Consider the following 15,402-nt stretch of genomic DNA (forward strand, 5'->3'; position numbering starts at 1 on the left):
CTATGAAGAAAAATTTTATGCCTACAAAAAAATGTGTCCCTGAATTTTTTCCCAATTTATTCAAAGTTCTTTATGGTTTTGCTTAATACCTTCAAGTATATCTAGTCCATTTTCTTTTTGATATGCAGATTGCTCTAAATTGTATGGTAAAGTTGGCCAAGGGCCGGCCCCATCTTAGCCAGTCAGTGGTTGAAACCTTGCTGACGCAGTTGCATACTGCTCAGGATGCTGCCAGGATCCTCATGTGCCATTGTTTAGCAGCCATTGCTATGCAGCTGCCAGTGCTGGGTGATGGAATGCTTGGTGACCTCATGGAACTCTACAAGGTGATTGGACGATCAGCCACAGACAAACAACAGGAACTTCTGGTAAAGAGCCATATTTTAAACTTGCTGTAAATGCCAGGGTCTGGTCTATTGGAAAGTGTTTTAAGAAGTTAGCAATACTGTTAGATTTTACTTAAAAAACAAAGTAAGCAAACAACAGGTTAAAATAATTATCTAAGACCAAAAACATGCTGAAGTAAAAATAAAATTGGTGAGCTGGGGATGTACACAAGGCCCTAGATTTGATCCCCAGTACTACAATTAATAAAAATAAAATAGTACCAGGTGGTTTTTTAACTACAGGTAACATCCCTGGTCCAAAAATCCAACACCCAGACTGCTCAGAAATCCAAAACTTTTTAAGCAGTTTCAGATTTCAGCGTATATCCAATTAGGGATGCTGAACTAGTAAAGGCTATGCTTAAATTTCTAAAATCTGAAATACTTTTGGCCATCAGCATTTTGAATAAAGGGTTCTAAACTTGTCTTTTCATTTGTGATTTAGAAACCATGTTTAGTTCAGATTTAAAACTCCTTTCTTCAACTCTTAAACTCTGTCAAGTCAGCTTATTTTAGCCAAAATCTTTGGTCTTACGTTTTTCTTTTATTAAAAGGGAAAAAATGAAAATGAATTTTCTTTCTTATACAAAGCAAATAAGTAATGACCTTAATTCTGTTTTGTACTTCAGAAAACATAAGTTAAAAATCTTAATGAAGCAGCAATAAGAAGGATAGTGGTTTGAGGCAAAAGTTGCAAAGACCTTGTCTCAAAATGCAAGCTAGGCATGGTGGTGTTTGCCCATAATACCAGCTACCTGGAAGATGGAGGTAGAAAGATAACTGTCATAGGCTGCCCCTAAGCAAAAACTTAAGAGTCTGTATGAAAAAGCAAAAGGGCTGAGGTGTTGCTTAAGTGGTAGATCCTTGCCTAGCAAATATGAAGCCCTGAGCTTAAATCCCAGTATTGCCAATAAATAAAATTACATAAAAAGTATATAATGACCACAAATTATACCGAATTCCTATTTTCTATTACAGGACCTCTGTGACTGTTGATGATTCAATTTAGGCTTATGTAGACTCTTAGGGTTAAGAAAGTGAATGCTTAGCAAGAAATGAGCTGTGGAGTCTATAAAATAATGTGTAGTTGACAATTCCCCAAGAATGGGCATAAGCTACACTCCAAGCAGTCATAAATTAAGTAACAGCTATGATGGCTATCCTATGTTGTTACTGTTCATCTGAATTGAGAGCTTGGGACAAAGTATAACGAGCGTACTTACGGAGACCTGTTTTAAATTTTATCCTCCTGGGGGCATTGTGCAAAAGATTGACACCCCCTCATCATTTGCTGTCAGGAAAGGTTACCTTGATGAGTGACAGAGGTCATGTTAATGATATCATACAGTTACTATAATAGGTGTGGATCTTTGTATGTATCAAAAATCTTAGGTAATTAGCCAAGTTTATTTGTTATTGAAGTGGCATTTTAAATTAATGTTCTTTATCCCTTTTTTTGGAGGTACTGGGGTTCAAACTGAGGATCTCAAGCTGCACTACCACTTGAGCCACTCCATCAGCCCTCCCTTTTTTATTAGTGCTACTTATAAGTACTAAGGCAGTTTTTAATTATGAAATACAATATTCAAAAAATATAAGGAATAATACAATAAAAATTCATCTTTCACCTAGCTTAAGAAAAAAGTATTTCCAATGTAGTTGAAACCCCCTATGTACCTCTCTAATTGTTATCTCCTTCCCTCCCCCAGAGTAAACAACCATCCTGAATATGGTATTTATCATTCCCTTGCATGCTATACTTCTATGACCTAAGTATATATCCCTGCGTTATATGCTGTATTACTTTGCACATTTTGGCTTTTTATAGATGTTTATGCTGTGCCATCTATCTCAATACTTCTAGTTTATCCATTTCACTGTTGTATAGTATCATTATGTGACTATGTCATAGTTTGTCTTTATGGGCATTGTTTATATAATTATTTGCTTTTATAAGCAATGCTCTGAGTCAATGCAATAATGATTTCAAATGAGAAATTATATGTCAGTGGAAAACAAACTTTGTTCTTTTTTTTTTTTTTGGTGAGCCGTAATTCATTTCTCTTCCTTTTGGGTAAGTTATCTGACATTACATGATTTTCTTTCTTCTTGCCCAATGTTAGGTGAGTTTGGCTACTGTGATTTTTGTAGCCAGCCAGAAGGCATTATCTGCTGAAGTAAAGGCAGTAATTAAGCAGCAGCTTGAAAGTGTCTCCAATGGATGGACTGTGTATCGTATTGCCAGACAGGCTTCCAGAATGGTATGTATTTGCCTTTTGGTGACCAGGTTCATGAAAATGTCAGATCATACCCCTTATATTTTGGGATTATTAGTCATAATAAAAAACAAAAAAGATGGAAGTTTTTGTTACTCATGGGTTCTAAGAATGATGGAGGAAAGGACCTGATTTTTAACTTTTCTTGTAAAAGAATGGCATTATCTGTTATCAGTATTATGAGAAAGTGAAAGTGTGAGCTGTCTGGCTATAAATTGTTAGTACCACTTTCACTCTGCTCTGTATTATTGTAACCAAGGCCACCTCCCACCTGACATTTCTGTCATTTAAATCTTTTTTTGAGGAAAGTTTTAGTGTGCTGTATACTTGTCTGCCATATGGAAACAGCCAACAATTTTTGTTAACTTTCTTAGAGAAGAAATCCAAACCTTGGGAAGTACAGAAATCCTGTGGGGATAAGTCCACGGAACAAAGTTTGAGAAGTGCTATTCTAGGTTATTGAAACATATTCTCTGTTTCATTGTGTTTCTCAAGTGGAGTGGGGGGGCATTATTGACAGGACAAGTCTTCATTACAACACACTACACCAAGTATCCAGGCATTGCAGGACATTCAACTTCCCTGGGCCCCAGGTATCAAGTAGCACTCAACATTCCCCCAACAACTACCTACCCCCTTGCGTTCCCTTCATCCTACTAAAAACTCATTCAGAATGATGCACAAGAAGTATTTATTCTTATTTTAGACTAAAATGCTAGACTTGGGTTCTAGTTAATTCTATTTATTTTCTCTTTGGAACTGTTTTAGTGAGGAACATAGGCACTGTGTTACATAAAAGCAGCTCAGCATATTTCTCTGAAGAGATATTTCAACTGAGTCTCAAAAAATTATGTAATATGAGGAGTGACTGTTCAAACTTATCCAGAGTTTGAGTTTGACTTTTATTTGCTACATCAATTCTTTCAAATGTAAGAACCTCACCACATTCCCTTTCTATTTCTGTTTTTTGTTTTTTAGGGTAATCATGACATGGCCAGAGAGCTTTATCAAAGTTTGCTGACTCAGGTTGCCTCAGAACACTTCTACTTCTGGCTGAATAGTTTGAAGGAGTTCTCACATGCAGAACAATGTCTCACCGGGTTGCAAGAAGAGAATTATAGTTCAGCACTTTCTTGCATTGCTGAGTCTTTAAAATTCTACCACAAAGGGATTGCTTCCTTAACAGTAAGTTCTTTTAAACACTTTTTTTTGTTTTTTTTTCCTCGTACTGGTGTTTGAACTCAGGGCCTTGCTCTTGCCAGGCAGGCTATCACTTAAGCCACATCCTCAGCCTTAACAGTAAGTCCTCTTAATTCTCCCTTGGTGGTTATGTTTGTGTGAGAATTCTCTCCCTTTTCTTTTTGGGTTATCCCATTTAAACTACTTGACAAACTCAAGGTTTGATATTTAGCAATGGCAAAAAGTAATAGAAATAAACCTTAACTGTTTCTACTTTTTAACATGTATAGGTCCTTGAAAGTTTGCTTTTTTGTTTATATAAAGCTCAGGGAACCATATGTGAAGAAGATTGCTGAATCCATGCAGAAAGGGCAAGTGATGTAGAGACAGAATCCTTCTCCACACTCCCATCTGGGCCTGGCCCAGGGCCATGATCAAACATCAACCTCTGACCTCATCTCATACCTGGCTGCTACTCACTAAGTCAGTAGAGTTTCTTGCTTTTTCTTTTTTTTCCCTTCTTCCGTAGTCCTGGGTATTGAACTCAGAACCCAGGAGGACCTTGTGCATACTAATGAAGCACTCTCCCCCCATGCTACTTTCCCAGCAAATTTCTTGCTTTATAAAGAAAGAAGAAATTATCAAAGATTCTAGTGTGCTGCTTTTTGCTCCTCTGTGATATCCAGGTTAACAACCAGCCACCTACAATTCTTATTTCCTCTACCAAGAAAGTGAAAGAGTTACACAAGGGAGATTCTTTAGCATTTCTTTTTATTACTATTATTATTATTGTTGTGCCAGATGTGGGTACATTGAATCTTTCTTATTTTTAAAACTTTTTACTAATTTTTTAAAGTTAGTCATATTTCTAAGTAAGTACCTATTCCCTAAAAAACCAGCTTTTTCTACATTAATGTGTAAGAGCTTTTTCCCCTATAAGTAGAGGTTGTATAATCAACATTAAACTTTTTTTTTTGGCAGTACTTAGATTGAACCCAGCGCCTCATGCGTGCGCAACATAAATACTCAATCACTGAGCTGCATCCCCAGCCATAACATTAAACAGTTTTAAAGTATTGTGACACAACTTTAAGAATTGAATATATTGAGATGGGACTATAAAACTTTTAGTAACTGTTTACATAGTTTTATAACATACCTAAAATATTTTTAATTGTGGGTCATCCCAAAAGTATTGCTTCAAAGTAAAACAAAGAATAAATAGATGTCACAAAAGAAATGATATTCATTTGTGGGGCACACATATTTTTAATCAGTTCTTACAAGAATTGATTGACACCTATTTAAAAGGGTGTCAAATAGGCAGAAAGACTCCTCTCCCTTTTTTTGGTGGTGCTAGGGACCACACGCCATTGTAAGCTCATACTCCATCATAGAGCTACACTTCCAACCCTCCTCTCCATTTTAAAGCATAACATTGACTGCCTGGGTCCTTTCTCTTGATTTTGGGAAAGGTCGTTATTGTATATTTTAGGCTAATAAATGCTGCAGAAGATTTAAAAGTGGATCTGATTGGTTCAAATCAATAAAATTATTTTATTTTCTAGTTTATGTGGAGCAGAAAATTATATTTCTATATAGTATTTATATAGTATTTAACCATTTAGTATAATAAATGGTTAAAACTTATGCAGATTATTCCCAAGTGAAGCAGATGGAATTAATTTTATGAAAACTGTTGAATATTTGGTACTCTTTTCTTTTGTTTAGTATCTATATTTAATGAGGCTTGGCAGTAATTAAGGACTGATTTCTGACAGGAAGAAGGTACTTCACTGACAGATTAGCTACTAAGACTTGGTCTCAGTTCTGCTGTTAATTCAGTGTGACCTGAGGAAGATCACTGGGCCTCAAGTTTTCTCCTTTTGAAATACAGTTCTTTTATTCAGCAGATCATAAGAACTTGCTATGTACCAAACATTGTGCTTTGAGGATTTCAGAAAAGAAAGAGAAACAGGAACCATGCACAGTGGCATGCCACTGTTGTCCTAGCCACTCGAGAGGCTGAGGTGAGAGTATCATTGGAGGCCAGCCTGGGAGACACAGTGAGACCGCGTCTCACAAAAACAAAGCAGGAAACTGTCATCCACTTGAGAGTAGTCTAGAGTGGAAGGCAGTGTTATCCTTACAGTCCTTTGGAAATTTACGAGATTTTTTTGAGGCTTTTGTTTAATCTGTTCACTTGGCAAGTATAGACTTGAAAGTAGCTTTCTGTTGAACTGCATGGATATGAGTATGGACTATCTCTGTAGTTCCTGGTGTAAATTATCTCTACCTGAGATTGTACAGTTCAGAGGATCATGCTTGTCACCTGCTGCAGCTCTACTTAACAGAAGTTCAAGATTCTGCACAAAGGGGACCCCACAGCAGCACTGGTGTTTAATTTCCCAATATAATGATTCAATGGAGTTGCTTCTTTGAAATAATAATTGTAAAAGTGTTTGGGAACTAGGCCTTGCATCAGTGGTAGATCACTTGCCTAGCAATATGCACAGCTCTGGAAAAAATAATAAATAAAAAATATGGGAAAACATAATAAAGTGGTCTGACCCATTAAAGCAGAGTAGAGTGATGGTTGCCAGGGTCTTAGGAGGGAGGAAAGGGGAATTATGAGTATAGAGTTTCAAATGAAAAGGTTCTAGAGACCTCTTTTACAACAATGAATTTAATAATACGTAGTAGTGAATATATTTAGTGGATATTTATATATTTAGTATCCCAGTAAATATATAATATAGTACATATATATATATATAAAATATCGAATGACAGTTTTCATGTTATGTGTATTTTATACACACACATACATATACATACATTTCTTTTTCAGTGAGCTTATCAGGTATCTTTCTTTTCAGCCTCATTGGTTTCTTTAGCTAGCCCCATTAGAAAATTGAGATCAGAAATTTAGTAAAGTTGCCTCACATGCATGTTTAACACAAATTTAACTCCTCATGTTTAACAAAAAGGAAAAAGAGCAAAAACAATTTAAATTATGGATGGAAAAAGATAGTCATTTAAGTTGTGGGGACAGTTTTGCTGGCCATTCATCAAAACCTGGAATGAGCATTGGAAGAAGCTCATTGTTTCTTCACCTTGCTTTGTTGAGCTAACAGGAAATATTTAGTTCCTAAGGAATGTTTTGGGGTAATTTTGACTATTCACGATGTTTTCTATATCTACTAACCTTAGAATCCAACCTGTGGTTAAGCTTTAGCCCCAATGTAAAGAAAAATAAATGATATATTTTATTTCTCCTTGATATTATTAATACTAATATAGTCTAAATTTTATTTCTGTACATCTCCCATCTTTCTTGGATAATATTTGATCTTTATGAAAAAAATCTTTTTTCTATGTTCTTTTTAAACATGTGTTTTATATCTAACATTCTTTTCCATCAGAATAGCATGAACAAAGATGGCATAATCACTTTCAAGGTTAAAATCTGTTATCAGTCAAATATTTATTGTTATTTGTAAATAAATCCAGTTGTAGCAGCAGTTCTCTCTCATAACTACTTCTTGCTTCTCTTTCAGTTTTATAATGCATGTTAGAACAATATTGCCAATATGTTTTGTCTGGTAAGATGGTCTGCACTGTATTTATATAACCGTATCATATGCACTTACTTGTATCCTTGCCTCTTCTGAAGTTGTTGACAGGGAGTATATTAAAAATAGCAAGTAACAGCTAACAGTACAAAGAAGGTGGAGGGAACATACCTTTCTACAGGAGCATAACAGATTCATCTTATTAAGTAAAAACAACTGAAATGTTCTCTTTAATACGTTAATATTTGCTATTTCATAATTAGAGCAACATACTCCAAAGGTTAAAAAAACACAAGTAAATATATGGAATATAGTTATTACCTCTACATTATATAAAATATTTCATCAAGGAATTTGCAGTTTAAGAGGATATTAGGCAAGGTACATTCTTATTAAGAACATAGGGAGTAGCTCCTTAACTTACAGAGTAAAACACGAATGGTACCCCACAGTATACCTTACCATTTGATGCTTAATAGTAGTGAGAACTACACTAAGGTCAGTGCAAGGTACTTGTACAGATGGGTCACATGCCTGGATCTCCTGCTAAAAAGAATAGTGTGAGACAGTATCTAAGAAACATCAGCATGTTTTAAGCCAGTCATGTCATAGAGGAAAATTAATGTCACCAGGCTTCCATTTATTGTTAAACTAGCATATTTTTAGTATGTGCCTTTTGTTAAAAACAGTGCTGGGTTCTCAACTAGGACAGTTGCTAAGTAGTTGAAGGTTCTCTTAGTTCTCTGCCCATGCTGGTTTGACTTACCATTCTTTCCCTCCTCTACTTGACTAATGCTGCTATTTACTACCCAAGACTTTCCCCTCATACCTCTCCCGACTTCATAGAAATTTGTGTGCAATTACCTATTCTTTGGTGTTTGCTGTGCTTTCAAAGTATCTACTCACAAACTTTTTAATTAATCTGGGCTAGAAGGCAGCTTTGAGGCATTGTGCCTTTTTTTAAAATAGTGACTATCTAGAGACATTTGTCCTGCTTGTATCTTCCTCTTCTTGTCCAGGTTTTCAAGACATTATTAATAGATTTAGTATTGGGAATTTCAGATTAGAAAGTAGGAAAGTAATAACAGGGATTTGTGGAAATGGTGATGTCCTTCAAGCATCTCTGAGATAACTTACTGATCATGATCTATCAACTGACATGTTGTGGAGTCTTTGTGAATGCAGGAAGTAAACCTTTGAATGACAATGGAACATACAGTTTTTCAGCGCTCATGCTGATAACAGTAGGTTTTTCTTTCTAATATTTCTTATAATTTAGGTATTTATCTATAAGTGTTGTAACTACTGCACTTGTGCATAAAGTATGACAAATACAGTCCTTCCTCGATATCGGGTTTGGGGGGGTTCCAAGACACACACACACACACACACACACACACTCACTCTTGCACTCACTCAAGTCCTTTGTATAAAATGATATACAGCATTTGCATATAACCGGTGCAATCTTTTCATACTTTAAATCATTCCTAGATTATTTATAATATCTAGTACAGTGTAAATGCCATCTGAATAGTAGTTGTACTATGTCATTTAAGGAACAAAGACAAGAAAAATAGTCTGTACATGTTCAGTACAAATGCAGGTTTGGGTTTTTTTCCTGAATGTTTTTGAACCAGGGTTGGTTAAATCCATAGATGCAGAACCCACAGATTCAGATAGAGGGCCAACTATAATTGGTACTGTCCCATCTCCCTATTTGATTTCTCTTTTTTATTCCAGGCTGCCAGTACACCACTGAATCCTTTAAGTTTTCAGTGTGAGTTTGTAAAACTCAGGATTGATCTTCTACAAGCCTTCTCTCAACTTATCTGTACTTGTAATAGCTTGAAGACAAGCCCTCCACCTGCAATTGCCACAACAGTTGCCATGACCTTAGGAAATGACCTTCAGAGGTGTGGTCGAATCTCTAATCAGGCATGTCTTAACTTTCTTTTCAGTGCAGTTTTTATTTATATTTTGAGTTTTTAAAGTTAGTTGTAAAATGAAAAGTTAACATTAAGTTAAAATCAGTGGCTTGACTCAGAATGGTATCAAATGCTTAACTCTTTTTGGTTGATGTGTTCTTGGGACAAAGTGATTGGTGGTGCCTCAGTGGGTACTACATATTTATAGAAAAAGGATGGAATAATATTGTAAAGAAAGTTGAGAATGTTTATATTTGTTATTTTACAAATACAAATTATTCCAATCTTGCAAACATTTATTGTTTCATTTCCCATCTTTGTTGATTTTATTTAAGGAAGTTTATGAAAATGAATCCGATAGCAAGAGTTCAGTTTTTCTTTGAATTTTTATTGTTTGAAGATGGAAATTTTTTTTTTTGTATCATTTGTGGAATAACAATAATATGTTTGTCATAATTGATTTCTTTCCTCCTTTATAGATGAAACAGTCCATGGAAGAATTCCGAAGCCTTGCTTCCAGATATGGTGATCTTTATCAGGCATCTTTTGATGCTGACTCAGCAACTTTGAGGAATGTAGAACTGTATCCTAAACTTACCCCGGTATTTTTTGTTCATTGAGGTTTCATTTTATTTTTTTGTAGTACTGGGGATGAATTCAGGACCTTGCACTTGCTGAACAAGTGCTCTACTACTTGAGCCATACCCCCAAGTCCTTGTTGCATTTAGTTTGCTTTTCAGATATATCCAGCAAACTTTGCTTGGGCTGGCCTCAGACTACGACCTTCCTCCCTCCACCTCTCAGAATATTTGGGATTATAAATGTGCACTACCATGCGTGACCTGGAAGTATTCTTTTAAATGTAGATTAAATATTTCAGATATGCTTAACTACAAAAGCTATATTAGATAACCCCAAGTTTATTGTAATTGATAATTTCCCCTTTGAAATTTAGTATGAACAGAATTATTTTACTTTTTTAACTTAAGCAAGGCCTTCAGTGGAAGTGATGATTTAGTGGTGTTATTTCTCCACCTCCAGGGAGAATGTCCAAAGCTTCAGTCCTGCTGGGCACAGTGCCAGGTGCCTTTTGTGCCAGTTATTCAGGAGACTGAGGCAAGAGATTGTGGTTTCAAAAACAACCACAAAGAAGAGAAACAAAGCCTGAGTCCCACCAGTGTGGCACACCTTGTACTCACATGCTACAAATCACAACACAATACATTTTCCCACCAGAGAACATTTTCTGTTTCACCTCAGCTTGCTTTCTTCTTGGTTACTAGCCCAGATTTTCCTCATCTTTATTAATGATCTGTTCAGTACTTTTAGTCATCACTTTTGTTCCCTAAACACTTTCCACTCCTCCATATTTTCTTATTAAATTCAAGTAATTTTTGGAAGGAGGAAAGAAAAATTATTTTGAAGTTGTACTTTGCAGTCAGTAGTTCTTGGTATTTTGATCACCACTTGAAGCCTGATGAATGCTTTGAACCCTCTACCCTACAAAATGCATATATGCACATACACCCAAAACTTGGTATATAATTTGTGGGGGAGGGTCAATAAACACTTTGAGCCCCAGCTTAGGAACTATCAAGGTAAAGGCGCTATAAATAGTTGGGTTTTTTTTTTTTTTTACATCAATGAAGTTTATTTGTTGTTTGTTTCACATTCTTATGAAGAACTGCTGTATCTAAGATTAAAAGCAAAAGTTTCTGTGAATAAACCACCAGGCATGTTGTCTGGCTTCCCTTCCCACATTGGGCAGCCTCTGAAGTATCCTTCCTGGAACAGAATTTGAGAATCACTAGTGTAGACAGTGTATATCCTTTAAAAGGAAAAGGTAGAGCCCCAGACCATTTGAGTTGATGATAGACATTGTGATTACTTTCACTCAAAGTATAATCTTCATCTTGACTTTAGTATTCAGATAATATAAAATCTGTAGTAGATTTCTGTGTTTTCATGTGTAACTTAACATTAATCTAGACAGCAGCAGAGCTGTTTGCTGATATCTCATGCAATAGAAGCCCTGATTTTGGATCCAGAATCAGCAAGGTAATTATAATAATAGTTTGTATTATAAAATGCTTCTATTTTACTCAATCATCACAAAAGTATTTTGGAAATAAATTGTAGAAGAATAAACAAAAAGGAAGAACTCTTCTAGGTTTTGCCCTAGGTTACCTAACTAGTAAAAGAAAATAAATTTTCTAACTCCACAGGGTACATGGGAACCTCCTACCTTCTGTTCTCAAAACATTGACTTGCAAAAATTCATATTCTTTGAATATGAACAATTCCTTGTCTAACTCTGGAAAATTGAATTAATACTACAACTAAGCATGAATTTGAAATTTTTATTCTTGTTTTCCAAACCAAAAGATATTCCTGGTTTTGCTTTATTAACTTCTTCTTCCCTCCCTCAATTACTAATTAATTATTTAAATAATTGTTTTTATTAAAGAATACTGTGGGTTTTTTCCCATGAGCATATTCTATTTTGGAATATGTGTTTTACTATATCTAGTATCACTGAATCTTATAGAGCCTAAGATTCCAAGATCAGCCTCCTCAAGGAGGATGTCATGGAGTTTACATTTCCTACCCTAAAGCACTGGCTCACCATTTCATTTAGGGTAATACTAAGATCTTTGCTATCTATTTTAAAGCACTAGCCACTCAGACTAGGCCACATGGCTGTTTTTTTCCTATTTTTCTAACCTCTGTAGTGCTTTCGTTTGCTTTAATGGAACTTAGAACATAGTACAGAGCTTTGGAGACAGCCAGATAGGGACTTGAATCTGTCACTCAACTGAGCACATATGCGTAAACTGTAAGTAGAGAATAATGCCTGTTTCCCAGAGGACTTGTGAAAATTAAATGAAATAACCTATTTAAAGTGCTTAGCAGAAGTGCCTTGCACATAGTAGGTATTAAAAAGGTGTAAGAGAATAGTTAACAATATTAGGCTCAGCATATTTAAATTACCTACATTGTACTTTCAGATAGCCCTCTTAAAGTTTATTTAGGATTCAAGAGTTCTGCCTTCTTACCTCACTTAGATATTTTCAGAAATTTGGGGTTGGAAGCAGTAGAGAGAAAGGAATGAATCTAGGCAGAGCTTTCCCAGAATGTTCTGAATACCAGCTCTCCCCTGCACATTGCTGTGCCTTCCATTTCCATGCTTCACATTCATCCCATTGCCCCATTCCTGGATGCCCCAGTACTGTCCATCTCTCCATGCCTCGTTTGTCATGCTTCCCTCATTGATTTGTTCGAGATCATTCTCTCTCAGGGCATTCCTCAGTTCTCTCTATATTCTGATTGTTATTTACATTCCTTTATTAGCAGCATGGTACTTATCTGCTTGCTTTATGATAGTTACCTTTTCACATGTCTTCTGTGTCTTTCACCTCATGGCATGACAAATTTAGACATTTTTATACTACCTAACAACCAGAGTTGCTTAAGTATTAACATCATTGGAAGTTAGATCTGGGTTTAAATTCCAGCTTGTCACTTACTAGTTATATGAGTGTAGGCAAATTAACCTCTCCATTGTCAGTTTCCTTATCTGTAAATGGAAATAACTTCATTATTTTAAAAATTAAGTGAGAATGTAGAAGGTGCTTGACAACACATTTAGGCATTGAAAGAATTACTATTTTGGTTAATTAATTGATACTGATATTTATTTCAGTTTCCAGGAATATGGATCTGCTGGAGCAGCCTATGCTGATAGTGAATATGAGAGAAGAATGGTGTCTGTATATAATCATGTCTTGGAAGAGGTGGAGTCACTCAATCGGAAATACACCCCTGTTTCTTATATGGCAAGTAGCATTTGTTGTATTGAGTTTTTGTTATTGCAGAAGTCCCAGGGTTTTGGGGGTTTATTGTTTTTTAATCCATCCCTGGCACTTAACTGTGCTAAATAAGGCTCTCTGTGCCTGTTTTCCATATCTGCAGAACAGAGTTGATATAGTACCTGCCTCATGGCATTGTTGTAAGGATTAAATGAGATGGTCCATGATAGCACTTAGTACATTTCTAGCTGCTGCATAGACACGGTAACATGTAAAATCTACCCTGCCCAAATGCAGGCAAAACCTTTTTTAAAACAGTTACCAGAAGCTGCAATAGTTTTCAACCCTGGCTAGAAATTAGAATTGCTTTGGGAGTTTTTTTTAAAAAATACATCAATATCCATCCTCTTCCCAAGCTAGTTAATGTTGAATATCTGTAAATGCAGTTCAGGCATTGGTAGTCTCTGATTTAGCAGTAGTTTTAACTTAGAATTTTTAAACTTTACAAAACTGGTATGAAAATGATGTATATTTAATAGTGAGTACTCATACAACTATTCTGTTTTTCAATTTCACTATAGTAGTTAATAAATCATATGAAGTATTCAATACTTTATTATAAAGTAGGCTTTGTGTGTTAGATGGTTTTGCCCAAATGTAAGTTAATGTGTTTTGAGCGCTTTTAAGGTAGGCTAGGCTAAATTACGTATAATGTTCAATAGGTTAAATGTATTTTGTGCATTTTTGACTTATAATATTTTCAAGTTACAATGAGTTATGTAAACATAATCCTATCATAAGATGAGGAATATCTGTTCGTAAAAGATTTCAAGTGATTCTGTTGTGCTGCCAGGGTTGAAAACCACTGGCTAATTGAAACAAAGAATGGTAATTATAAATGTTAATTTTCTTTTTCTCTTTCTAAATATATTTCACAGATTTGATATTTTTCATGTCCCCAAAAGCCGTTCAAGCATTTATTAGGTTCTAGGGATAGAAAAATGACACAGACTCAAGACCTTCCCTCAAGTTGTCCATAGTCTAAGAAGGAAAAAAATTTTATAAATAAACACAGTAAAGCACATGTGAATAACAGTTTTGCATAAGGTAGAGATGTAACACAAAAGTGAAAGTGATCTTGTCTAGCATGTGTAAAGCAAAGAAAAGTAATTCATGTCGAAGGATTGGTATAATAAAGTGGGGGTACAATTCAGAGAAATGTCTTCACATCTGAGTTGTCTAGACAGATAAGGAGGGGTAGGGAGTCTAAAGCAGAGAACAATATGTTGAAGAGTAGAGGCATGAAATAGCCTGGTGTCTTCTGAGAACAGCTACTGCTTCAGTGTCGTGTATAGGCAAGGCACAAGAGAGATGAGCCTAGAGAGGTAGGCAGAAGGCATTGAACACAGCATTAAGGAGTTTGTTCTTTATCCTGAAAGCACTGGGGAGCAGTTTGGAAATTTTAAATGGGTGATGGAGAGAAGTTGTTAAGATACAATTATATATTATTATGTAGAGGTAAAACAGGTAATGACTTGGAGAGCATGAAATTAGAGGGAAAATGTGGTTACAGTATTTTTGCTGTAATCTAAAGTAAGGGACAAATTAATAAAATGGCAGTAAGAATGAGAAGAACAGATACATATGAAAGATGTTTAGGGGTTAGAAAGAATATTTTCAAGGCATAGTCTTTGGTTTCTATTTTAATTAGGTGTTAGCTGATGGAGACATGACTTCCAGATTTCTAGTTTTGAGTGACAGAGTGCACACTTGTTGATCATTTTCTGAGATAGAATAATATGCAGGAGTGGTCAAAGAAGGTGAAAGTTTCATTTTCAAACATTTAGCCATCTTTTAAGCAGTTGGGTAATAAATAGGTCTGGAGTTGGGGGAAAGGGATGGACTGGGATGCAGGTACCACCATGAGCAGAGAGGTTCTTAGTCATGGGGGTAGGAAGCATTGCCTGTGGAGAACCTAGGGATCAGGAACGAAGATGCTGAAGAGAGCTTCAGTGTTTAAGGAACAAAAGAAGAGGGTCTTAGGAAGGAAGGTGGAGAAAGGAAGAATCAGAAAAAAAAGAGAATCAGGACCATTAATTGGAATTTCATGGAAGAGAAGAGCATTGTCACGTACCATAGAAATGTCAGAAAATAGAGACTGAAAAATATCTGTTGGAGATAAGCAGTTAAGAGAATATTAGTCCTCCTGTTAGTTTACTAATCTTAATATCCAAGTTGACATCTTTAAA

The 15,402-nt window shown here is 35.6% G+C and overlaps 1 protein-coding gene across 2 annotated transcripts in view; it reads left to right on the forward strand.

The window, feature by feature from the left end:
• Positions 1-15,402, forward strand: part of Ints7 (integrator complex subunit 7) — an 85,739-nt gene that overhangs the window by 50,748 nt on the left and 19,589 nt on the right. For both annotated transcript variants that reach the window (XM_074048374.1, XM_020172846.2), the window contains exons 11-17: positions 129-368; positions 2,510-2,647; positions 3,641-3,847; positions 9,160-9,354; positions 9,824-9,927; positions 11,334-11,402; positions 13,048-13,180. In XM_074048374.1, coding sequence (XP_073904475.1) covers positions 129-368; positions 2,510-2,647; positions 3,641-3,847; positions 9,160-9,354; positions 9,824-9,927; positions 11,334-11,402; positions 13,048-13,180 — 1,086 coding nt within the window. The remainder of the gene's footprint in view (positions 1-128; positions 369-2,509; positions 2,648-3,640; positions 3,848-9,159; positions 9,355-9,823; positions 9,928-11,333; positions 11,403-13,047; positions 13,181-15,402) is intronic.

Source organism: Castor canadensis, chromosome 11, assembly GCF_047511655.1.
Source record: "Castor canadensis chromosome 11, mCasCan1.hap1v2, whole genome shotgun sequence".
Taxonomy (NCBI): Eukaryota; Metazoa; Chordata; class Mammalia; order Rodentia; family Castoridae; genus Castor; species Castor canadensis.